Source organism: Anolis carolinensis, chromosome 5 (genome assembly GCF_035594765.1).
Source record: "Anolis carolinensis isolate JA03-04 chromosome 5, rAnoCar3.1.pri, whole genome shotgun sequence".
In the NCBI taxonomy this organism is placed as follows: Eukaryota; Metazoa; Chordata; class Lepidosauria; order Squamata; family Dactyloidae; genus Anolis; species Anolis carolinensis.
The window spans coordinates 163,955,384-163,980,953 of record NC_085845.1 but is presented as its reverse complement, the minus strand read 5'-3'; the positions used below and the strand labels follow the sequence as shown (position 1 = coordinate 163,980,953).

Here is a 25,570-nt window from a genome sequence, read left to right as displayed (position 1 = left end):
AGCTCCTTCCACACACATGCCCAGTATGGAATACCTCTAATCATGTTAAAACAGTGGATTTGGCATTTAATGAGACATGCTGCATTATCACAGGATGTCTACGCCCCACACCACTGCAGAAATTATATTGTTTAGCTGGTATTGTACCACCTGACACCCACCAGGAAGTAGCAGCCAATAAAGCCAGGGCAGTGACATGTCCGGCCCATCCTCTGTTTGGATATCAGACATCACGCCAATGCCTTAAATCAAGAAATAGTTTTCTACGATCTACAGAGATACTCGCAGGAACAGCTCAGCAAGCAAGAGTCCGAAAGTGGCAGGCTAAAACCCAGAACCTCAAGCCATGGCTGAAACTGATTGAGAGACTCCCTCCTGGCCACAGAGAAGACTGGGCGACTTGGAAGGCGCTGAACAAATTGCGCTCTGGCACCGCGGGATGCAGAGCCAACCTTAAGAAATGGGGCCACAAAGTGGAGACCACGACACGCGAGTTTGTAGAAGAGCAAACCACAGACCACCTATTACAATGCAGCTTGATCCCCCTGTCACATGCACATGCTTTGTGGGGTGTGTGCGTGCGTGTGTTGGGTGGGAACGGAGCTCTATGGCTATTGGCCCCGTCGAGGCGCCTAGGCACAGCTGCCGTCTCTTCGCGCGGGGAATCCGCTCCGGGGCGCGCGCCTGGGCGGTGGAGTGCGCGTGAGGCGCACGCGCTCGTCAAGGGGGAGGAGAGGAGGGGGCTGCGGGAGCCCCTCCCCTCTGCATTTCTCCCTTCCCCAGCCATACAGACAAGCCCGCGCGCGGCTCCTGCTGTCGCTGCTCTTCCCGCTCGGAGGCGAAGCGCCTCTCCTCCTCGTCGTCGTCCTCCCAAGCGAGGCAGCCCTGGCTCTCGGGGGCGCCCCTCTATGCCTGGGCTCCGGGCTGGAAGCCGTGGCCTCGGCGGGCATGAAATGTGCGCTCCTGGGGCTGGCCAAGACTCCCAGCAAGAGGGAATGGCCCCGGAGTGAGAAGGAGGGCCAGGACGAGGACGACGACGACGAGGAGGGGGCCGGGGGGGAAGAGCGCGCAGGAGCCGGGCAGCCTGCCCTCGCCTCGGCCTCCCGCAGCCCCGCACGCTGCCTGCCCGGCATGTTGAGGAAGGTAAGCGGAAGGGATGGGGTGGAGAAAGGCAGGCAAGCTGAACCTGAGTCAACGCTGTGATGCGGCGGCTAAAACGGCCAATGCCATTCCAGGCTGCATCAAGAGGAGTGTAGTGTCCGGTTCCAGGGAAGTGATTGTAGCTCCTGCCTTAGTCAAACAACACTGCGTCCAGTTCTGGGATATTGGCAACCTGGAATGTGCGTTGCTGTGAGTCGTTCGGGCTGCGTGGCCATGTTCCAGAAGCATTCTCTCCTGACGTTTCACTCACATCTATGGCAGGCATCCTCAGAAATTGTGAGGTCTGTTGGAAACTAGTCAAGTGTGCTTTATATATCTGTGGAATAATGCCCAGTGTGGGAGAAAGATCCCTTGTTTCTTTGAGGCAGGAGTGAATGTTGCAGTTGGCCAGTTTGATTAGCATTCGATAGCCTTGCAGCTTCAAGGTCTGGCTCCTTACTGTCTGGGGAGATCCCTCGTTGGGGGGTTAGCTGGCCCTGATTGATTCATGTCTCGAATTCCCTTGTTTTTGAGTGTTATTCTTTATTTACTGTCCTGATTTTTAATTTTATTTAATACTAGTAGCCACATTTTGTTCATTTTCATGGTTTTCTCCTTTCTGTTGAAATTGTCCACATGTTTGTGGATTCCAATGGCTTCTCTGTGTCGTCTGACATGGTGGTTGTCAGAGTAGTCCAGCATTTCTGTGTTCTCAAATAATATGCTGTGTCCAGGTTGATTCATCAAGTGCTCTGCTATGGCTGACTTCTCAGATTGATCTACTCTGCAGTGCCTTTCCTGTTCCTTGATTTGTGTTTGGGCGAATGCTGCCTATGGTGGTCCCTATGTAGACTTGTCCACAGCTGCATGGTATACGGTAGACTCCTGCAGAGGTGAGAGGATCCCTCTTGTTCTTTGCTGAACGTAGCATTTGTTGGATTTTCTTAGTGGGTCTGTAGATAGTTTGTAGGTTGTTTCTTCATCAGCTTCATCAGTTTGGGGAGATGGAGGCAGGTTATAAATAAAGTGTTGTTGTTGTTATTATTATTATTATTATTATTATTATTATTATTATTATTATTATTATTATCAGCTTCCCTGTGCGGTCAGTGGTTCTCTTGATGTATGGTAAGAACACATTTCCTCTGGGTGGATCTTTGTCTTTACTCTCATAATTAAAATCCACAAGCACATGGACAATTTCAACAGAAAGGAGGAAACCATGAAAATGAACAAAATCTGGCTACCAGTATTAAAACATAAAGAACAACACTAAAAAAAGTGGGAATAACAGACAGGAAACAATCAGGGCCAACTAATCCCTCCCAACAAAGGATTCCCCCAGGCAGGAAGCAGCCAAGCTTTGAAGCTGCAAGGCTATTCAATGCTAATCAAGGTGGCCAATTGCAACATTCACACCTTCTGCAAGCAGACAAGAGTTCTTTCTCCTGCCCTGGACCTTCCACAGATATATAAACCCCACTTGCATAGTTTTTCCAACAGACTTCACAACCACTGCCAAAGATGTGGGTGAAACGTCAGGAAAGAATGCTTCTGGAACATGGCCACACAGCCTGGAAAACTCACAGCAACCCAGTGATTCCTGCCATGAAAGCCTTTGACAACACATGAAGTTAGGAGACTGAGCAGACCACAAGCTGGCTGTGAGTCAACGGTGTTATGCGGCAGCTAAAACAGCCAATTCCATTCTAGGCTGCATCAAGAGGAGTGTCTGTCCAGATCCAGGGAAGTTATTGTCTCTCCTGCTTTGGTCAAACCTCACCTGGAATCACACTGGGTCCAATTATGGGATATTGACAGGCTGGAATGTGTCTCGAACTCTAGATAAAGGATGAAAGGTTTGGAAACCAAGTCTTTTGAGGGACCGGCTGAAGGCTCTGAGTGTGTTTTGCCTGGAGGAAGAAAAGAAGGCTGAGAGAAGGGGCCACGATGGGGAAATATAAGAAAGGATGTCACACTGAATAGTGAAATATGTCAAAGGGTGTCCTGTTGTTTTAGAGATGTGCCTTCCCTCTCTCTTTGAACTCTCTGGTTTCATGGTGGATGTAGGAAATCCGGGAGGGAACCAGGGATGTCCCTGCCGAGCGTGTTTCTTGTTGGCATTTAAGACACGCTTCCCAGAGGCACCCTTCCCAAATTCAGCCGGGAGAGGGTGCTGTTTTCTAGGTTATGACACTCCGCTTGGCCCCAGGGTTTGAGGATTCACACTCACAGGGCTTCAAGGCACAGATTTCTATTCTAATTTGCCTTTCTTGCAGTTGGGAGGATTTCGGTACCATGGTTATGTCTGCTTTTTTTTTTGTCTGAGAAGGCAATCTATCAAAAGTAGGTTTCCACACCATCTGCCCATGACTACTTGCAGCCTTTACTTACAGAGGTTATGGCTACAGGTTAGCCTAGAGCAGGCATGGGCAAACTTCGGCCCTCTAGGTGTATTGGACTTCAACTCCCATCATTCCTAACAGCCTCAGGCCTCTTCCTTTCCCCCCTCAGCTGCTTAAGCCCATGCCTGGCTTAGATGAATCACTGAACTGAGTGGCTAGATTCTCATTGATATGAACAGCACAACTTCCATAATTATCCGTCCTTTGGACTATGACACATGTCACTATTATAGAGACCGTAATCACATCCAGTTTGCAGAATCCACTTGTTTTCTGCTGCTCTCAGGGACTAGGACACAGAGCAATGTATTCATGTTGCAGGAAAAGAGATTCCACCTAAGTGTTAGGAAAAAAATCTTCATGTCAGTAAAAGCTGTTTGTTTTTGAAATATGCTACCTCAGAAAAAGCTGAAGTCTCATTTTCTGGAGGTTTTAAAACAGAGGCTGCATGGACATTTGTTGGGAATGTTTTGATTGTGTATTCCTACATGGAAGCATGAGGTTAGCAACACTGTGAAAACGGGAATTCCAGACATTAAACAATCAAGGCCAGCTAACACCTCCCAACAAAGGATTCCATCAGGGATGAATCAGTCAGGCTTTGAAGCTGCAAGGCTTTTCAATGCTAATCAAGGTGATTAATTGCAATGTTCACACTTCCAACATACAAAAGTTCTTTCTCCCACCCTGGATCTTCCACAGCTATATAAACCTCACTTGCTTAGTTTCCAACAAACCTCACAACCTGCTAGAGGGAATCCTTTGTTGGGAGGTGTTAGCTGGCCATTCTTCATACTTGGTACAATGATGGAAAGACCATCCCTGGGCAGTGGAGGGCTTGTGTTGCTTGTGGCTAAGAGAGAACTTCCTTGTTTTTTTGATATTTTCTGTACTGTCAGAAACTTTCATCATGTAGTGCTACACCAAAGAATGTGTGTATAAGAAGAGAATGTGTGCATGTATGTAAATATAATATATCTTGGCTGTGCTGAGATTTGTTAAGACACACTTACTTTTTAATTTGTAGTATACAATTCAAACCTACGACAAAATGCTGCAGTGATTTCTCAGTGACTTATTCAGAAATCCAACCAGCCAGGTTCTTTTCTAAGGGTTCATCTACACTACAGAATTAATGCAGCTTGACACCAATTTAACTGGCACCACTCAATGCTATAGAATCATGAGAGTTATAGTTATACAAGGTATGTATTTAACCTTCTTTGCCAAAGAGTGTTGGTGCCTTAAGGTAGTATTAAAGCATGGCAGTTAAAGTGATACCAAGTAGTAGGTGCAGCTTTAGATAGCCATTGAATCCCCATTTCCAGTTTTCTGACAACGTTTGATCCCCCCAAAGTCTGAATTATGCGGCTCCTGAGCATGCTTTGTTTTTATTGATTGTTTTGGGGTTGGGGTGCCCCCTCCCTGCTTAGGTTTTTCCTCTCATATATTTATAGCCACATCTACATTGACACCCACACTTACAAAACCTTGGGATTCCTCACAGTGCAGCTGATAGCTTATTCATTTGTCACCATTCTGTGTTTGGCTGAACCCGTTTGGCCTGTCAGCATCTGTGATTGCTGTTAGAAAGAGAAATAAATCATCTCTTAGGCATTTTTTTTAACTAAGACATTTAGCTTTTTCTTTGTAAGTAGTTAATTTTTTGACAAAAGAATTTCATTGAAATTGTTCAGGCAAGCAGTTTCCATTTTGAAAAACCCCCAAATGCTGGTTTGCTGTGGTGCTTTGAGATGTGCCCTGAAGCCAAGGGATGCCCCATATGCTCCGTGGAGCTGAAGAGCCCAACAAATGTAGGCAGCAGCAACAGCAGATCATGTTCTGTGATGCTCAGCAGTTTGTCTTTTTTAATGTGCTGTTCATTTTATCTGTGCATTTGGGTGTCTTTGGACATAAAATGCCACAAAATCATGGACACTTGGCCAATCAAATAGTTAGCAAAACTGAAAATAATTCATGGCTTCCAGCAGGGAATTCACATGCCTTGGGCACATTTTTCTTTTTCTTTTCTATGGACTTGAGAGCTGAGGAATCTGTTGAGGACAACATAATTACTTGTTATACTTGCTACGTCTTTAATTTGACTACAGTTACCATGTAGCCTTTTATCAGCCAACTTCCTCATTCTTTCAGATGTATAAGGTTCTTTTCAGCTGGGTTAAGTTACTGTTAAATCATAGACCAGGTAGCAATTCGTAGAATTGTAACCTATACTTGGGACTTGCAGTTCTTTTTGTCCAGGGATGAGCAATTACCAGATTTTGTGGGTATCGCATTGCTCTGGATGTGTATCTGGGAGACCTCTTTTTTGTCATGCTCAACAAGTCTTTCGAACTTTTGAATGTTCCCCATTTTACAATGATTTCTATTTAATTTCTCTTTTTTCTTTTTTTGCAAATAAAGGAGTGGGAGACATTTAGCAAGGCACTGGGAACATCAACATGGTCTTGAGTAGTCATTCTTCCCCAACCCTGATTGTTTCTAGCCTGTTTCTTATAAGACAAGATACTTCAAACTTTTTAGTGGCGCATGCCCAATGTTTCCTAAATTCCCCCAAAGAACAAAATCTCGAAGATTGAGATAGGACCCATTGAGACTCAAGGGTCATGTGAGCATACCACCAGGATACCAGAAGTCAGATTTCAATACAAAACATTACAGAAACACAGACAGGTATTAGAAAAAAATATGTGAAAGGTTGATGTAGATAAATGTAAAAGCTGCAAAGGAGGATATATGGAATAGAATGCCACAAACTGAACTGTAATGTGACACGCTAAGTTGGATTGCCTATTGGTGAGGGAACGAACAATATCTGTAAAACATTTGTTAGTTTTATTGCATATTTACAAATTTTTCTGTAATAGTGAATAATTAATATCATACCTCCATGGTGTGTAGCTAAGAAAACTACAGAAAAAAATGTCAGCCTAAACTCTTTTTTATTTGCAACAGCTGTGTGTGATTATCTGTATGATTGTGTTCTCCATCATAAACTCTCTGTCTGAAAATTCCAAATTGTTAAGTTACACAGAAGGGAAATTTAGCAACCTTTGACTAAAAGTGCCTGTTTGTTCAGATGTGAGTTTAGTAGTACTTATGACCAGTTGGGAACTTGTAGGCATCCAGATATTGTTGGACCAGAACTCCGATCACCCCTCAGCATTACCCATGCTATCTGGGGCTGTTGTGGATTGTATCCCAACAATGTTTGGAAGGCTTGAGGTTTTCCATCTCATGCACACAATTGTAGTATACATCTGTGTTGCCCTTGCAGCTCTGAGGTCACACTGGTGCTTTGTTGTGGTTACGTGCCTTTAAGTTGACTTCAACTTAAGGTGACCTCAACCTAGTCTTCTTGGTAATATTTATTCAGAATAGGTTTGCCACTGTTTTCCCCTTAGGTTGAGGAATTTGCCTTTTCCAAAGTCACCCGGTGGGTTTTCATGGCTGAGTAGGGATTCAAGACCCCAGTCTCATGGTCCAACACTGAAAACTGTTTCATCAAACTGGCTGTACTGTACCACATTAGCACAGTGAAGTTACTTGGTGGAAAACTGCAGAGATTTGAACCAACACCATTCAACTTAGGCACTTAGTAATCAGAATTACTATTCTGGTCTGCAACATTCTGGTTTAAAATTGCCTGAGGGTTTTTTTTTTGGGTTTTTTTTTTTTTTGCATTGGAGCCATCAAAACCTTATGCCAGGGGTCCCCAAACTAAGGCCCGGGGGCCGGATGCGGCCCATCGAAGCCATTTATCCGGCCCCCATGGCACAAGGGCAGAAGGGGGTTGGGCCAAATGACCCAAGGGGTCTTTTCTTCTCTTACAACAATTAATAATAATAATAATAATAATAATAATAATAATAATAATAATATTGAGGCTGGGAGGCCATCTGTCAGGGGTGCTTTGCTTGTGCTTTTGATGCACAAAGGCAGAAGGGGGTTGGACTAGATGGCTCAAGGGGTCTCTTCCAAACATCATCATCATCATCATCATTATTATTATTAACATTGAGGCTGGGAAGCCATCTGTCAGGGGTGCTTTGCTTGTGCTTTTGGTGCACAAAGGCAGAAGGGGATTGGACTCAATGGCCCAAAGGGTCTCTTCCAACCCTTTTTATTATTATTATTATTATTATTATTATTATTATTATTATTATTAATTATTGCTCGGTGGCCAACTATAGTCCGGCCCTCCAATGGTCCAAAGGATCGTGAACTGGCCCCCTGTTTAAAAAGTTTGGGGACCCCTGCCTTATGCCTTCGCCCACCCTTGCATTTGTCTGGAGGTAAGCCTCATAGTTGCCATATCAGCTTGTTTCCCAGCAAATGTGTGTGTAAGGTTAGATGCTTAAGGCCATGAAACTTTCCTATATACAGCCGAAGCTTCTCCCCACTGTTTGCTTTCAGAATTCAGTTGCCATGGATTCCTGCACTTGAAGTAATGTCAGTTGCAGTCTCTGAGTCAACCTGCTTGTACAAGTTATTGTGCTCATGGTTTTTTCAAAGTTTAAATAAATGAAAGGGTAATACCTCTAGGGCTTCAAATTAGCTAATAAGAAATGCCTTATACTGAAACAGGATGATCAGTGATTCTAGCTCTCTGATAAACAGAGTTGTTTTTGGTAGAGGAACCCTCCCCCCTTTACCCTTTGCTGAGCCACAGGGTAAGATCTGAAAAAGCCTTGGGTTATCATTAAAGGGTTGTTGTTCTGTGGCTGAGCTCCCTTGCCTATCTTGGTTTGGTAGCCGCGAATGATTTCACAGTCATTATACCTCAGACAGGAAGAGGGTTTATCAGATGACCCAACTCTTCATTGCTCCTTCTGTGCAAAGCAGGTGGTTATCATGATAACCACGTGTTTTAAACCTCAGAACAGATTTTATATTTATCTAAATATAATTTTCAGTTTCATCTAGAAGAGACTCATTAAATGAACAGGTATTTTTAAATCAACATGTTTGCAGACTGATGATTCTGTCTGTCTGATTTAGTTGGGGCTAGCAATTGGATTTATCCCAAGGTAGGTAAGGTGTGGCCCTCCAGATACAACTGAACTGTACCTTCTGTCATTGCACATGATTGGCTGTGCTACCTGAAGATGATGGGAATTGTAGTTCACGCCACATCTGTTTGTTGTAGGTTGCCTGTATCTAATTTAGGCCACAATTTTTAATTGCAACTGCTACTACAAAGGTGAAGAAAGACCTGTTGAGATACATAATGAATTAATTGGGTCGCACCTATCTTCTTTGTCATGACATCTGATATATGATGAATGGTGAAAAGAAAATATTTTAGTGGGGTCCTCATTCAAAGTACTGTATATGAAATTCATTGATCTCCCCACATTGGGTTTGGAAATTGATTGGCCATGTATTCAGTTCTTTTCATATGTGAATAATCTTTGTACAAACAGGATAACATGTAGTTTGTTGTTATTGACAGCCTTCGACTTCAGCGTATGATGTGGTTTTCTTGCCCACATTTCTGCAAATATCTATTGCCATTGGCTTCTTCTGAGACTTCAGACAGTATAACTTGGCCAAGGTCACATAATGGGCTTTTGTGGCTGAGTGGGGATTTGAAACCTGGTCTCCCAAAGTCCTAACCCAATGTTGAAACTACTGCATCATGTTGGTTCTAACATAGGGTTAAGGATGGGCTAATTAATTACTTGTTTTAGGGGTTACCTTGACTCACTTACTGATTTTAAACATCAGACAACATATTTGTTTGAGCCCTAATTGTTTTGACAAGCTCATGTGAAATTCTGAAGCCAAAGGGATACAGCAGACAGTACTTTCATGTTCTCCCTCAGTGCTCTGTCAAACCTCAGTGCTTTGGTGGATGAGATTTCCAATTGAAATGTAAGCCTCCCTCAGGGGACACTCTGCTTTATGGACACTCTAATGAAGCTATTAAGAGACATTATTTTAAGAAGAGCAATTAAAAGTAGAATCAAAGTTTTATAATTGTATAGTGTAAAAGAAGTCTTCTATGGCATTACCATCATTTAAACAGTTATCAAAAATAAAAAGCTCTTGTCTCTTTTGAATTTTCTCACCCTTTTCCTTGGTGCCCATTTTGTTTTGCCCAAGGCTACCCCATTGGTTTCCACGGCTATGTGGGCATTTGAACCTGAAGCCCTCAGAGTTGTTGTCTAACACTAAAATAATTGCAACTTTATACTTCCTCAGCCTTATTTGCATTGAATTTGTTTTAAATATAATCTACCAGATAGCCATGCATTTGTGCTCTATCCTAACAGAATTGTCAACTGATAAATGGCTTTAGCAAGCTTCATGCAAGAGAATATTCTTATGAAGGTTTAAATCTGAGTGAGCAAGGACATTTTTATATTTAATCTACGATATGGATACATTGTGGAAATGTGAAGAAACAACCTGCTGCAAAGAATTTGCACATCTTCTGCAAATAAAATAGTTCAGATCTGTTCTGACACATAGTTGATATAGTTTCAGTAGCTATCAGTCTGTTCCTCTCTTGTCTAATACAGCACAAACTTGTAATGAAAAAAAAAACTTTTTCAACATTGTAGCTGTTTTGTTGACTTAAAGCTTTTTTTGTTCTAAACTGGTGTTTGGGATTAGTACTAGATTGGTTGGGAGGACTAAACAAATTGAAACCTTTTTAAAAATTGTGTTAGAAGTAACTTGAGAACATACTGCAAGTTGCTCCTGGTGTGAGAGAATTGGCCATATACAGAGACATTGCCCAGGGGACGCCCAGATGTGTTACCATCCTGCTGGGAGGCTTCTCTCATGTCCCCTCAAGCTAGAGCGACATACAGGAGCTCACCCTGTCTCGCAGTTTCGAACTGGCAACCTTCCGGTCAGCAACCCAACCTTCAGGTCAGCAGTCCAGCCGGCACAAGGATTTAAACCATTGTGTCACCGCAGCTCTTAAACTGAAACTTAATCCTAACAAAACACTTGCTCCTGGCCAATTGAAAGGCAGATGAAGCAATAAATATTCAGTTTGTGCTAGACAGCTTTGCTCTGCCCCTGAGGACACAGGTTGACAGTTTGGGGACATTTCAGATTCAGCCTTGAGCCTGAGGCTTCTGATTTCTTTAGTGGCTAGGAGCTGTGTTGCACCATTCATTCTAATGCCTCAATTGCATCCATCCCTGGAGATATCACATACGGCTATGATGGCACATGCCTTAGTTACATCCCTCTTGGATTTAATGTTAAAAGATTTTGAGAATTAAGCAAGTATATTGTGTTCTGTGTGGGGTTGTTTCGAAAGCTGCAGCTGGTTCAGAATATTGCAGCCAGATTGTTCTTTGAAATTTGTTACTGGGAACATAGGACTCCTTCAGTACAAGAGCTTCATATGCTTCTGGTCTGTGTCTGTACAGCTTCAATGAACAATCTGGCTTCAAGCTATCTCATAGACTGGATCTTTCTATAAGAGATGACCCATCCCTGAGAACTTCTGAAAAGATCCATGACTTGACCCCATCACCCTCACAGCTACATCTAATGGGAATGTGGAAGTGGGCCTTGTTCATGGCTTTTCCTGGGCCATTAAACTTCTTTCCTGGGGAAACTAGAATGGCTCCCCAGGTTGCTGTCCTTCCACCATTAGGCGAAGACTCATTTTTTTCCAAAAAACGAGAATATTTTCTAAAACATAGCTTTTAATAAGGTACTCTACTACCCTTGATTCTGCAATTTTAAAACTGTTTTTAAATTTTAAATACATTTTAAATGGTTTTTGAAGTTATTGGTTCCCTAATTAGATTTTGAAATTAACGTCTGCATGTTTCAGTTGTATTTTACTTGTTTTGATTTTTAAACTTCTTTCAAGAAGTTCCATGGCAGAAAAGGTGGGATATAATTAAAATGGAGGAAGGAGATGACACAAAATGCTCTTTTGAAAAGAGCTACCTTCCAATGCCCTAATTATGTTCTGCATGGCACTGAGCTACTGAGTTATGTGTGTGTTTTTAAACTTGTAAATTTAGAGCTTTGCCTTTGACTTTACAGCTGTCCACTTCACACTTTCTCAGCCAAAGTGAAAGCAACACTTTACAGAATTCTCTAGGGATGTGCTAAATATTTGCTCAGAAACATTTCTAGGGTGAAGAAAAATATATATGTCAAGAAGCAATGTCTGGAATAATGCAGGGGATCTTCATCTTCAATTGTATATACATATACAGGAATTGAGTTGTGCATTGTGTAATATCCATATACAGTAGATGGCTGCTGTTAAGTTACTATGTAGCACAGATGGCAAAACACCTAATTGTCAGGACCCAGGCTGCAGAGCACCAATAACCATACACAGAGGCTAGAATCTATCTAATATCTTTATTGAGGAAATATATAAAGTTAATAAAAGCAAGTGTAGAAAATAGTTCAGAAGTAGACCTTTCAGGAAAGGTCAAAATTAGTCCAAGAAAACAATGTCCAATATGAAATATTAAGGTCCAAAGTTGTAATCCAATAACCGAAACACTCACTTTGCCAAGCAAAGTGAGGGGAATTGACAAGGTCCTTTAGTCCGTGAAGCTTAATGCAAGGCTAGGAAGCAAACTAGATTCTTGGCAAACAAGGCTTGATTCAAGGCAACAAGAAGCGAGGAGCAAGAACTGGGTCCGTGGGAAATCCGTGGCGAGGTCCAGGGGACAAGGCAGGGCTGGAACGAGACAAGGTCCTGGAAACTGGAGTAGCGTAGTCCACACACAATCTACTCCCGAAGCTGATGAATTGACTCCGCAAGGAACCCTTTGTGGGCAAGCATCTATATAGGATCTTGTTTTCCCGCCAAAGCAGACTTTCTCTGGGGAACAAGAACCGAAACCTAAACTGTCCAGATGCAGGACTCCTTAAACTTTCCCAAGGGAAGTAGACTTAATCTTCTAATTGTCTGGCAGCTATCCGGGCACTTCGGCGAGTCGCCTCCCGCGCGTGTCTATCTTGATTATAATAAAGGCGGCGCGAAAATGTGGGAGATTTCTCCTCAAGGCTTGTTTGTCTGACTTCTTGTGGGCAAACATCCTGCAGCTGCAAGGGCTCCAAATCTGGCAGAAACGGTGGGAAACCCAAGTTTTCCTCTTCATCTGCCACAACAGTACTAGGAACGGGACTACATGGCCCATAAGTCATCACACTAATACACATTGATACCCAATGTACAGTAGAACCAATGTACAACAGGATCCATGCATAATGGGTACCAGTGCAGATTGGGTATTTTTGCTCGTTTTTAAAGTCACCAATGTCATTTAAAAAATATTTTAGCTACAAAATTGTGGTGTGATTTGATATAGGAAGAGGTCTAACGGAATGACACTATGGTAGTCCTGGTATTTCTACTGATTCTTTTTCACATGCTTTTTGCAATAGCTTCTTTTGCTGATCTTTTAGCTTCATGCCATTAAAAAAAAATTAAGTCAGTCATTAGTCTTGGGAATCACTGCCCAGTCCCATTGATTTCAGTGCATTTGAAATATGACCAATTTCGACTGAATCTAACTTCCTGTTTCTTTACTAAGTTAGTCCTAGCCAATCAAAAATCAACTAGACAGTGCCATATTTTCAGTAAGAGTGTGTGATTTGTTGTGATTTGTTGTGGTTTGTGAATAATCTAGTGCTTCAGAGGATGAGGAAGGGGATATTGTGGGGTCTCAGGAGAGAGGTTTGGGGGATGGAAGTGGCATGGAGAGATGTATTAGTGAGTCTCCTGGGAGTTTTCAAAATGTTAGAGAAAGTGAAATCTGTTCTCATGAGAAACCTGCCAGAGTTTGCTCCTGAGAATAATGTGGCGGTGTATGAGTCTGTTACTAGGTTGGAGCAGCTACAGCTGCGCCGCAAAAATGTGAAAGAAAAACAGATTCGCTTTTCCCAGTGGCTTCAAGATAAGCAGCGAAAAAGCAGGTGTACGAGCGAGGGAATTGAGGCCTTTAAGTGGGCTTCAAGCATGCAGCTCGTTGTAAGAACAATGTTGTATTTCAAGTGGATATATCTCCTGAGTTCTGTGGTCTTGCTTCAAGTGTTCAGGTTTCTGTATTGTATGTCCTGTTCATGTTTTCTTGATGCAGTTTCAAGTTCCTGGATTGTAATTCCTGTTCGGATCTTCATGGTTTTTGGTCTGGATTATGCTCTGTTTTGTTCTCACATTCGCGATGTAGATTTGATCAAGTGTACGGATTTTGCCTTGTTTCTCCGTTTTGCCTCAACATGCAGTTCCAAGTTCTTGCATTCCTGTGATTTGATTCATGAAACTGAATATCACTTATACCCAGCAAATTTGGAGTTTCTGGATTTTCTTTTGGATTTTGGATTGTACCTTTTTATTGTGTTTCTTTCTTATCTTTTCTGTTTTTCTTAATAAACTTTACTTAGTGGATTCCTTCATCCCTGCATGGTGTCGGACTGCGTAAAACGGTGCGCTGGGGCGCAACATGGAATCAAGAAAAATGTTTTCTCTCTGAGAAGGATCTTTGAAAATGCCATATATTTACTTTTCATAGAATCATAGAATAATAGAATTGGAAGAGACCACATGGCCATCTAGTACAACCCTCTCTCATGCAGGGAAAGCACAATCAAAGCAGCCCCAACAGATGGTCATCTAGCCTGTGTTTAAAAGCCTCCAAGGAAGGAGCTTCCATTACATGCCGAGGCAGAGAGTTCTACTGCTGAACAGCTACAGTCAGGAAGTTCTTCCTAATGTTCAGGTGGAATCTCCTTTCCTGCAATTTAAAGTGCTGACATTTAGAAATAAATGAGTGGTTTTTAAATGAAGAAAACAAGTGGTAGATTCTCCAAAGGATCTATACTTGGGCTGGAAGTATTTAACAGCCATACAATATCTGGAGTCAGACTGAAAAAGAAAGAAAAGAAGGTGATTTATAAGTTATGGATTCTAACTTGTTCAGGCTAAACACAGAAATTAATGTTACATGCTTCTCTCCAAACCTGAAGCATTATCAATAAAATGCAAGTTAAAGTTCAGTGTATAATCTTTCCAGAATTATGCATCTTGTGCCCCAAATACTATCTTGATGTAATAAATAGATTGGATCACTTTTTACTAGCTGTTAATACTTGAGAACATTGCAGCAATAAAGGCCACTATCATTTTAAAAAATGCAGGGACAATAAATGTAAATCGATAGTTCCAAACTACTTTATGTTATGCATCTATATACAAAGGTAGAATGATATCACCAGCATGGATGGGTGACCAGGTTGGGGCCTCCTGGAAGTTGTTAGCCAGCAAAGGTCAATGAAGAAGAATTCTGGGAGTTGTAGTTCGTTGACTTCCACTTTTCCCATTCCCCATTGAAAAGTGGGGATACAGAGGGCACCTGCAGTTTACAAAACAGTTTGACAGTTGTCAGTAAAACAAACGGACCCACAAGTGGATACACATTTTGTCAAACTGCGGTGTTTCTACAAGGGCTACAGAATTAGCTCATCTTTTTAAATATAAGATTAGAATCTGAGCGGTTTGATTTATGGGGGAGCACTGCTCACTTTTATTCTTTCTTTCAGTTTCATATAGCTGCAGTGATCACATGCTCAATAAATGTACTTGTACAAGCTGTCACTTGCTGCTTCCAGATTGTAAAAAGGGTAATGTATCATAAGTCAGAAAAACCTGGAGGCTATTACAAGTAAATCAATTGCTCTAAAATCTATACCAACGAGAATATCTTATTTGTACAAGCAAAGCCATCGTGGAATAGTGGTTTGAATGTTGGATGTTAACGCTAGAGACCAGAGTTGAAATCTCTACTCAGCCATGGAAATCTGCTGGGTGACCAGTCACAAAATCACATTTTCTCAGCTTCAGAGGAAGTAAAAGGAAAATACCTTGATGGTTTCACTTTAGGGTTATCATATGTCAGAAGTGACAATACAAACAACAACAAAACACATCCCATGTATTTTTAGTGTTCTGATCTTGAAAAGCTTCTCAAAAGCAGCAACAGTAGATCGAGCAGCTTTTATCTGAGCTGCCTATTAGCTCAGAATGGACCTCCTCTGAATTTATGCAAAGAAGCCAAGTCTGGCAGCTGGACTCTCAACAGGAGTTGTTTCAGCAAGCATCTGTCTATGTACAGTACATTAAAATAAAAAGACACATTAGGTTTCTTGGGGGTGCATCCCACCATAAGCAACCCATGCTCGAGGACATGCTGGGCTTAGGTTAGTAGGTTGGAAGAGAAATAAGAGTACAGTTAGCCCTCTATATCCATGTATTCAACCATTCATGGCTTGAAAATATTCAAAAGAATTTCAAAAACCAAACCTTGATTTTGTTTAAAAAGCCATTTTATGTAAGTGATAGCTTTTTGCTATGCCATTGCAAATAAAATGTATATAAAAGGGACTTGAGAACCCACAGACGTTTGGAGTCAAAACCGAGCGGATACCAAGGACCCACTATAATGTATTTCTTCTTCTTGCTTTTTATTTCTGTGTTAGGGAAACTCCTAGTCTGATATTAGATTATAAAGGCTTTATTTCCCATTCTGAAAAATGGAGTAAGTTAAAGTATAACCAATATTGGTATTGTATGGCTGTTTTTAAAGACATTTGACTGCAACTATACACACACATACACACACACATACGTGTGTGTTTATATCGACCTGTCTAGACTCCTTTTGTAGCCTATTTTATATATAGCTACAAGATTAGCCCCACTTCTCTTATTTCTTTTCCTATGGTATTGTGGCTTCTGGAGATGGTGTCTGTTGTTTCTTTACTTCTTTCTGCATTGGTTGAAGTAAAAAAAAAATGTAGTCTATTATTCAAATAAAATTTGATAAGTATTTTGCTCTAATTTTCCTTATTTTGATTCGTTCAAAACTCAGCAGCATGCCTAGGAAAGTTATATGTATCATGCAGTGATTTACTATGTTTCCTCCTATGTGCCATTCTTTATGTTTTTGGGTACAGCAAATGACTGAAAAGGCTTAGTAGTTCATAACATTTCACAGGACTGAAGGCTCTGTTTTTCACAGTTATCTCACAGAATTTATTGCATCACTCCACAAATGCATTTGGTGAACTCAGGCTGAAATGTGACATTTGTATTATACAGTGCTAGTCCGTTGTCTCAACAGGCACACAGACCCTGCTGCTCAGAAGGAATTATAGGTTTCTCTCTCTCTGGCAAATGTGTTTGGGTTTGCTGCAGTGTCAGTAATATCTCTTTTGAGAACACAAGTATGTGACTGGGTTTGTATGCTTGCTTTGGAAAAGAACAAAAAAGGTGGCGTAGGCAGGATGGACAACAACAAAAATGGCAGAGGAAAACTGCAAAAGTCAGTGTAAATGTAAGCATATTACAGGTCAAAGCCATGATATTAAAATGTACCATTTAATAAAACTAAGCTGGACAAATATGGCAATTGTATTACTAGAAATCAGTAATGCTGGTTCTAATTAATTCTTCATGGTTAGGGAATATTCCCAAGGCCATAGATATGGATTATTCAGTACAACTGTAAAGACTTTCACAGCTTTTTGTTCACACAACCAAAATAAAAGAAAATTATGTAAAACCCACTTCTAAATCAGATTTAGGTGTGATGATGGTGGAAGCACTGTAGTCTGGAAGGCCACAGATGGATAAAGTTTTTCCTGCTTCTTTGAAAGAAATGAATTATATACTGCTCAATATTTTTGAAATGTTTTTTTTTTCTTTTAAGATCTTACGCTATTGACATTTTCTTACTTTTTACTTCAATGTGTAAGAGTCAGGAATATTTTATATAATACAAGTGATATTTGCATTATGGTTGGGATGGGCAAAGAGTAACCAGTCCTATGTTGTTTGTAACTCTTAGTATGCTTCACTATTGGCTATATTTGCTAGGCTTAATGGGAGCTGCAGTTCAGTGATGTCTGAAAAAAACTGCACTTTGCCCATTCTGTTGTGTGTGTGTGTGTGTGCACTAAGCAACATGAGACAAACACATATGGTTTCTTTCTCCTAATCAGAACATGCAGGGACATGAGAGAAGCCTCCCACAAGATGATAAAATATCTGCGCATCCCTTGGGCAACGTCCTTGCAGACGGCCAACTCTCTCACATCAGAAGTGCCTTGCAGTTTCTCAAGTTGCTCCTGACACGAGGAAAAAAAACATTTTGATTAAAGCTTTCCATAAAAAACTTATTTCACCCATTACAAAGGGAAAATATTTAATTAGAGATTTTTTTTCTTATGATCCCCAGTTTTCTTTTTTTCCAGTGTTAAAATTGAAAATATGTCATTGAAAAATCAGGAAACACTACTCCCCTAATTTTCCTTCCCCCACCCCTAGACTTCACATCTCACATCATTTATCCCTAGCCAATACGACCAGAGGTTGTACTCTATGGAAATGATGTAAGTTTTAATCTGCCACATTTTGAGGACACCAGCTTGTAAACAATTGAGTTAACCCAATTGATTCAATCGAATTAAGTTTTTTGATTGACAGCAGGGATTGTTTGCACTTACTGTCTGATGCACAGGGATCAGTAATGTGAAACTCCATACAAAACTAGAAACTTTAAAATAACTTTAATTTGAATTTGTTAAGCTTTGGCCACAGAAAGCCTGCAGTTTGCCAAATTACTAATAAGGTTAGAAGAACAGAATGAACAGCCAAATAGCTTAAGGCTGAACTACATAAATATAAATGGGGAAAAGCCATCACATTTGGATTTGTTTTGGACTTTATTGACTAAGTCTCAAAGAGAAAGCACTTTGATGTATTAAATATACTTGAGAGAACTCAAGGCATTTATGTCTCTTTTTAAATTTAAAAATCCTTTAAACAACTTTATAATGGGAATAACATTTAATAATATGTTTACTCATTTGATCTTGAGAATATTAGAGACAATGTCCTAATCCTTATCCCATCACTTTCTCTTGAGTTTCTCATGAATATCTTGTAACTTAAACAAGTTGTGTGTTCAGTTTATTCAGGAAGGGCACATCCATAACCATTCTTCTGAAGCCATAGGGGTTTCCCCCCCCTGTAAATGCTCCTCAGTCCAAGCTTGATCTTCTGTCATCATCATAATCCAAATGTTGTTAGCCTTAGAGGACCTGTCCAGGGTGCTGAACCTCTTAGGGGGAATAGGGTTTAATACATTATAGTTCCATTAAAACTTATCCAGTGTTCCCTCACTTATCGCGGGGGTTACGTTCCAGGACCACCCACGAAAAATGAAAATCCGCAAAGTAGGGACACTATATTTGTGTTCTTTACAAACACGCGCATGATGGTGCCGCCTTTTCTCTCCCTTCGGCTTCTCCTTCCTTCCTTCCTTCCTTCCTTCCTTCCTTCCTTCCTTCCTTCCTTCCTTCCTTCCTTCCTTCCTTAGGCTTCTCCTTAGGAAGAAAAGAGAAAGAGAGAGAAAGGAAGGAAAAATTCTAATTTTTAATGGTTTATTACATTCTTTTAGTGTTTGTTGAAAAACCGCAAAACAGCGAATCTGCGAAAAGCAAATGGCGAAGTAGTGAGGGAACACTGTACAGACAATTCTAGCTTTGGATAGCAGAGGGAAGAGTAAACAAACACCCCTGTGGTATTTGTTCAGAAAATTTCACCTCAGTTTCTGTCCCTGTGATACTTGGATTTTGAAAAATGTGACTTGTAGAAACAAGGATTGGTGAGAAAGCTTCAGTGGAGAGACCTTTTCCACATGACAACTCTTTCAGGAGTGAATTTCCCATCAGAGGGGCAGATTTCTTTCACTATGAGTTGTTTGTAAGTCTGATGTTAGTAACACAGGGACTATCTATACTAACATTTAAAGCAGATATTGAAGGTTCCAGTGGCTACCCCTAACCTTTTTTATACAGTCACTGATATCCTATGGCCTGAATAGGGAGGATTTCAGTCACCATAGTAGGACTGAACTAATTTGTTTGGATTAGAGGACACTACGGCTTATAAGAAACCCAACAGTGTGGTACAGTTTTCTTTGCAGTCTAAAGACTAGTAGTGGCAAAAGAAGAAAAAGGGCAAATGCAGAAATGACAAAGAGTAAGTGGGAGCTAATGCAGCTAGTATATTTAACCTTTGGTAAGAAACAAAAGCTTACATAATGGATACTCCCAATGTACTAATCACCTTTTAACAGAGTAAAAATTGGCATCTCAAGACTGATTTTGGGATCCTGTTTTAGCACATGTTTTGATTTATTTACTTACCCCCGAGAATATGGTAGAGGAAATTGTGGTGCATATCTTGGCAAACAGAAACTTGTGACCCAAAAGAAGAAAAGCTTGCCATTCATCTTAGAGTAAAAAAGCAAACTGTGTGTTAAAAAAATAAACTGGGATTAAAAAAAAAACCCTGATGCCCAAATAAAATGGACTATGGTAAAATAACAACAACAACAACAACAACAACTTGCACTTCACGGTTATGAGCCTGTTATGAATGAAAGCAGTGCCCCTGATAGCCCATAGCCATCATAAATTCTTTATTGCAATTTCTTCTTCCTAAGTAATCAATGGATATTGTTAAATAGCTAGGCTGAGCATGAATGGTTTAGATTATGATAGAATAACAGCACATCTGCTAAAACTATTCTGTTAGTTCAGAAACAAAGATACTTAATTAAAAATGCCTTGTTCATGAAACAGAAATGTTTTGTTGAAGACATTATCAAGCTCTCCAATGTTGTTTTTAGATACCCATGATTATCCCTATACAGGAAGTCCCCAAGTAATGAACAAGATAGGTTTTGTAGGTTTCTTCATAAGTTGAATTCATATGTCAATCAGAACAGGTACATTTTAAGTGGAACTCCAGCCATCTATATATCTATATATTGGATCAATCTATCTAGTTAGCTAGCTAGCTAGCTTTGAATAGCATAGGGAAGATTAACACCCCTTTAGTGTTTGTTTTGCTGTTTGTACTCTTGTTCAGAAGATTTCAATTCACTTTCTGTCCCTGTGATAATTGCATTTTGAAATATTGGACTTGTTGTGGAAACAGGGATTGGTGATAAAGCTTCAGTGGAGACACCTTTTCTCCATGATAACTCTTTCAGGAGTGAATTCCCCTTCCATGGGTTTGTAAACTGGATTTTTGTAACTTGGGGATTGCCTATACAATACTGTTCTTAAAGAAGCAAAATATGTTTTAGCTTTGATGCTTGGCTTTGTATATGCTTGGGACTACATTCCTAGAGGTGAGTGAGGGTAATGAAAGGCATAGACCAACAAAACCTCAATAGATAGTTTCCCCCATTCTTACTTCAATGAATCTTATATAAACAGGACAGGAAGTCAAAGGACAGTTCCACCACTACTCAAACTAAGATCTGAAAAAAGATCAGAAGAGAAATGACATGAATTCATTTCGCTTTAAGCTGGCTGATAAGTGCTGTAGTGGAGGTGGCATATTTTTCTCCTGTGTCTGTACCACTGTGGAATATGTTACAAAGGCAGAAAGGGCCATTGTTCTCCATGACAGAAGACTTGTGATGAGGAGATGTATCTGAACAAATATCCTCATCATGATTAACTGTTCTAAGGTAGTACATTTGAACAAGTAGGACTTTGTGAGTGCTTCCACAGTCTCTTTAAGGCATTAATTAAGGACAATATGTGAAGAGAGAAAATAGCATTGGTGTTATACCTAGGGAAATATTTTGTAGGAAACAATGTTTGGATTACTCAGAGTGGCAGTAGCGAGGCCTCCTGCCTCCAACCATATAATTTTGGTTAAGATCTAGTTTCCTATCATCTCAGAGCTAGTTAAGTATGTATGTGTCCATGTTGCTTAAAAAAAAGTCACAAAAAGGATTTTCCTGAACAGTCCAAAGCTTTTCTTTGGATTGTGATATATCTAATATTTCAGCAAGTGTGCCTGCAGCCATTATAATGTGCAGTCTAAACAAACTTTGCTACACCTCATAAAGCTAAAGTGATTATTAAATGCAACAGTAAAATATTTCTCTTTCCACAGTGATTGATTCAAGCAGGACCAGATGGATAAAAATTATCCAAAGGAAGAAATGTAACAGCGTGAGATGTAATTACTTAGTAAGTTTGTACTTGATTTAACATCACAGCACTTTATTATCCCACCTGGTGAAGCTTAACCTCAAGTTGAATGCTGGATTTATGAAATGAAAGTTTTGAAATCCCTGTGCAGAGCTCCATATCTCTACTGACAGTTCATTTTTAGCTTCAGCACAAGAGTTTTCTATGTCTTGTGTCTCAGTGAATTATGTCAGCGCAGAGAATTAAGAGAAAGCAGGTTTTCCATTAGTTATCACACTTAATTTTAATGTAACCCATTATGTTAAAGGCACTCCAGAGAATTACAGTAGAATCAGACTGTGTTTCAATCACCAATGTCTACACCAGGGGTCCGCAAACTTTTTAAACAGGGGGCAAGTTCACGATCCTTCGGACCGTTGGAGGGCCGGACTATAGTTGGCCACTGAGCAATAAATAACAACAACAACAACAACAACAACAACAACAACAATAATAAAAAAGAGGGTTGGAAGAGACCCTTTGGGCCATTGAGTCGAATCCCCTTCTGCCTTTGTGCACTGAAAGCACAAGCAAAGCACCCCTGATGAATGACCACCCAATCAATGTTAATAGTAATAATAATAATAATAATAATAATAATAAAATAAGATTGAACTTCAAAGACTCTGGCAGAAACCAGTGCAGGTGATCCCGGTGGTGATTGGCACACTGGGTGCCGTGTCAAAAGATCTCAGCCGGCATTTGGAAACAGTAGACATTGATAGGATTACGATCTGCCAACTGCAAAAGGCCACCCTACTGGGATCTGTGCGCATCATCCGAAAATACATCACACAGTCCTAGACACTTGGGAAGTGTTCGACTTGTGATTTTGTGATATGAAATCCAGCATGTCTATCTTGTTTGCTGTGTCATAATAAAATAATAATAAAGAGGGTTGGAAGAGACCCCTTGGGACATTTAGTCCAACCCCCCATCTGCCTCTGTGCACCAAAAGCACAAGCAAAGCATCCCTGACATATGGCCATCCAGCCTCAATGTTAATAATAATAATAATAATAATAATAATAATAATAATAATAATAATAATAATAATACAGTAATAATAATAATGGTTGTAAGAGAAGAAGTGACCCCTTGGGTCATTTAGCCCAACCCCCTTCTGCCCTTGTGCCGTGGGGGCCGGATAAATGGCTTCGATGGGCCGCATCCGGCCCCCGGGCCTTAGTTTGGGGACCCCTGGTCTACACCATCAAATTTCAGAATTCATATGAAAAACTGAACATCCGCAAAGTATATTTATTCAGAAATGTCTGATTAGTAATTAGAATTAAAATTTATGACCAGCATTTTTAAAATGTAGCATTCATTCTTATGCTTCTGATGCATTCTAGTTATAATGTGATAACAGTTTTAGTGTGAAAGCCAAAGATTTACTATTTCTGCTATTCTCAGAGACAAAATAAATATTTCTAATGACAATATGCCATAATCATATTTAATATACAGATTTCTGTTCAAAGGAATGGAAGAAGTGTTATAGTTTATTTATGGCCCATACCATTGTGACATAAAATATGCAGAGCTTGCCTGCAGTGTTTTTATTGCCAGTTGTGAAGCAATCTTGTAATCATCTTGGCTTAATATTCTATGGTAGCCCAAAAACATACATCTTACATCATAATAGGACTCCAGCTGTGACACTCTTCTTTCTATACAATTGCTTTTGAACAAACAGATTAATTTTGGTTGTTCTCACTTGCCTCATTTTGCCAATACCTATTGTTGTACTTTGCTAAGACTTATCATCTTCCTGGTCACATACTGATTCACATTCCTGTGCCATACATAAAAAATATTTTGCTGGAAAGCTATTTATAGCCTCAGTCTAAGAATTTGGGATTATCCATAGATGGTCACTATGTATTCTGCAGCAGGTGTATGTTACAGAAAAAGTGAATTCAGAATGCAGCATTTAACCAAAAGGAAGGGATAATTTTATTTTTGCATTGACTAATATATATTACTCACTAAAATGAACTTCCTATAATGCTTTTTATGTGCTTTTCAATATCTCTCTCCTTACACATAATTATGCTGATTATTTTGGTAAAGGAAATTTATTCTCACTTATGGGTTGTTTTTGATTTTCCCCATATAAATCGTATACTTGAATCCACTCTACAGCTTTTGATGTAGATTTATACCAGGTGAGAAAATAGCTGCTCTGAATACTATTACTTTTTGTAATGTTGTGTCTGTCTAGTCTTCTAAATATATAAAGAGCAGCTTTAATGTATTCAGGATCAAAGGGCACATGGCACACTGTCCAAGAAGCCTGTTATGGTTTGGACTTTGTTCTGCTTCAAGAAATGGCATCATTGTATCAATTTTAGTTTGCTTAAAATATTTATCTCCAGAATGTTTTGGTAGTTAGAGTAAGTATTTCAAAGTTATTATAGTTCTGTAGAAGCTACTTCAAACAAGGCAATTTTGCACTGGCAATTTTTTTAGCAGTGGCTGTTCTTCTCTCAGAGTACTAAAAACAGCAGGATTTGACAGATAGAAACTAACAGCAGTTATTATGCTGTTACAACAAAATATGATAGTTGCAGGGCAGAACAGCACATGGATTGTTGCACAGCATATAAAGTCTTACAGATATAGTTGCGCGCTGCTGGACACGACTTGGCAGGAGTTGCTGCTTTAGGCATCTTTGTAGTATATGGCCTAAATCAATTGTAAGTAGACCTACTCATTGGATCAGTTGCTATGCCAACAATTATGTAAGTTTCATTTATTCTGTGGTGTCCTCCTGTTGAAAGTGACAATTTGAAATGGAGTTTTGTAAAACCTTTAATACATTATAATAGCAATATAATGGCAAGCTGTAATACTTTAAAAGTTATGGTTCAAAATGCACAATTCATGGAAAGAGCTAAAAATATAATTTTTAGCTTTTAATTTCAAGACTTCAAGAGCTATTCACTATAGTACTAACAATATACAAAACCTTTCAAGGTCTGTTATACGCTGCCAATTCTGATAGCTCTCGATGGTGCTATTATGGTTGAAGAAGATGCCTATTGTCCGCAGAACAGTTTGCTTTGCATTGAGTCCTGGACCATCCGCTGAGCTATTTATATTAAATTCCTGTTGGAGTTTCAGACAAATAAATCCAATACCTGTGGATATTTTGTTTTCATAGAACAAACTGTCATGAATTCCCACAGACTAGATCAAGACATTTACCTGTTCAATTGTCTATGAAATAACAGGTTTTGGACACTCAAGAATAATTGCTCCATAGTGATTGTTCTGTGACAAAACTGTGATGTCTAAAGAGGCTTTATGTGGTATTTTGTACTAGATGGTACACCTATGAAATAGGATATTTGTTTTGGCAACCTCCATTAGTGAATGCTTGACTGCCAGTCATCTTTATAGTTGCTGGGGCAGTATATAACAGGCATGACTAAAACAAGTCACAAATAGAAGCATACAATAAAACCAATCTGTATTTTTTTAAAAAAAATAAAGTCAACTGAAGCAATAATTCAAAATATCTTAACAAAAAAACAATGAAAATCCATCAGAAATATATTAACAAAACTGGCACTGAAGGAACTGCAATATCAGCATCTTGCCTCTATGAAATTAGATTTTTCAGCGTCCAGGTGGAACCAGAGAGAAAGCTGTTTTTTTGTTGCCATATTTTGTACATATCCTCATAACACTAAATAGAGAAATGTAAAAACAATGTTGGTGGACAGGAAAAGAGATTTAAAGGTGGAGTTAAAGCCAACCTTAAAAACTGTGGCAGAGACACCGAGAACTGGGAAACCCTGGTCCTTGAACGTTCTCACTGGAGGTCAGCTGTTACCAACAGTGCTGTGGAATTCGAAGAGGCACGAATGGAGGGAGAAAGGGAGAAACGTGTCAAGAGGAAGGTGCATCAAGCCAACCCTGACCAGAACTGT

General features: G+C 40.0%; 1 protein-coding gene across 1 annotated transcript in view; it reads left to right on the top strand.

Moving 5' to 3' along the window:
* The first annotated feature begins 713 nt into the window (after positions 1 to 713).
* The window catches only part of tmcc3 (transmembrane and coiled-coil domain family 3), a 132,964-nt gene continuing 108,107 nt past the window's right edge, over positions 714 to 25,570 (top strand). The window contains exon 1 of the mRNA XM_008110859.3: positions 714 to 1,143. Coding sequence (XP_008109066.2) covers positions 949 to 1,143 — 195 coding nt within the window. The 5' untranslated portion in view covers positions 714 to 948. The remainder of the gene's footprint in view (positions 1,144 to 25,570) is intronic.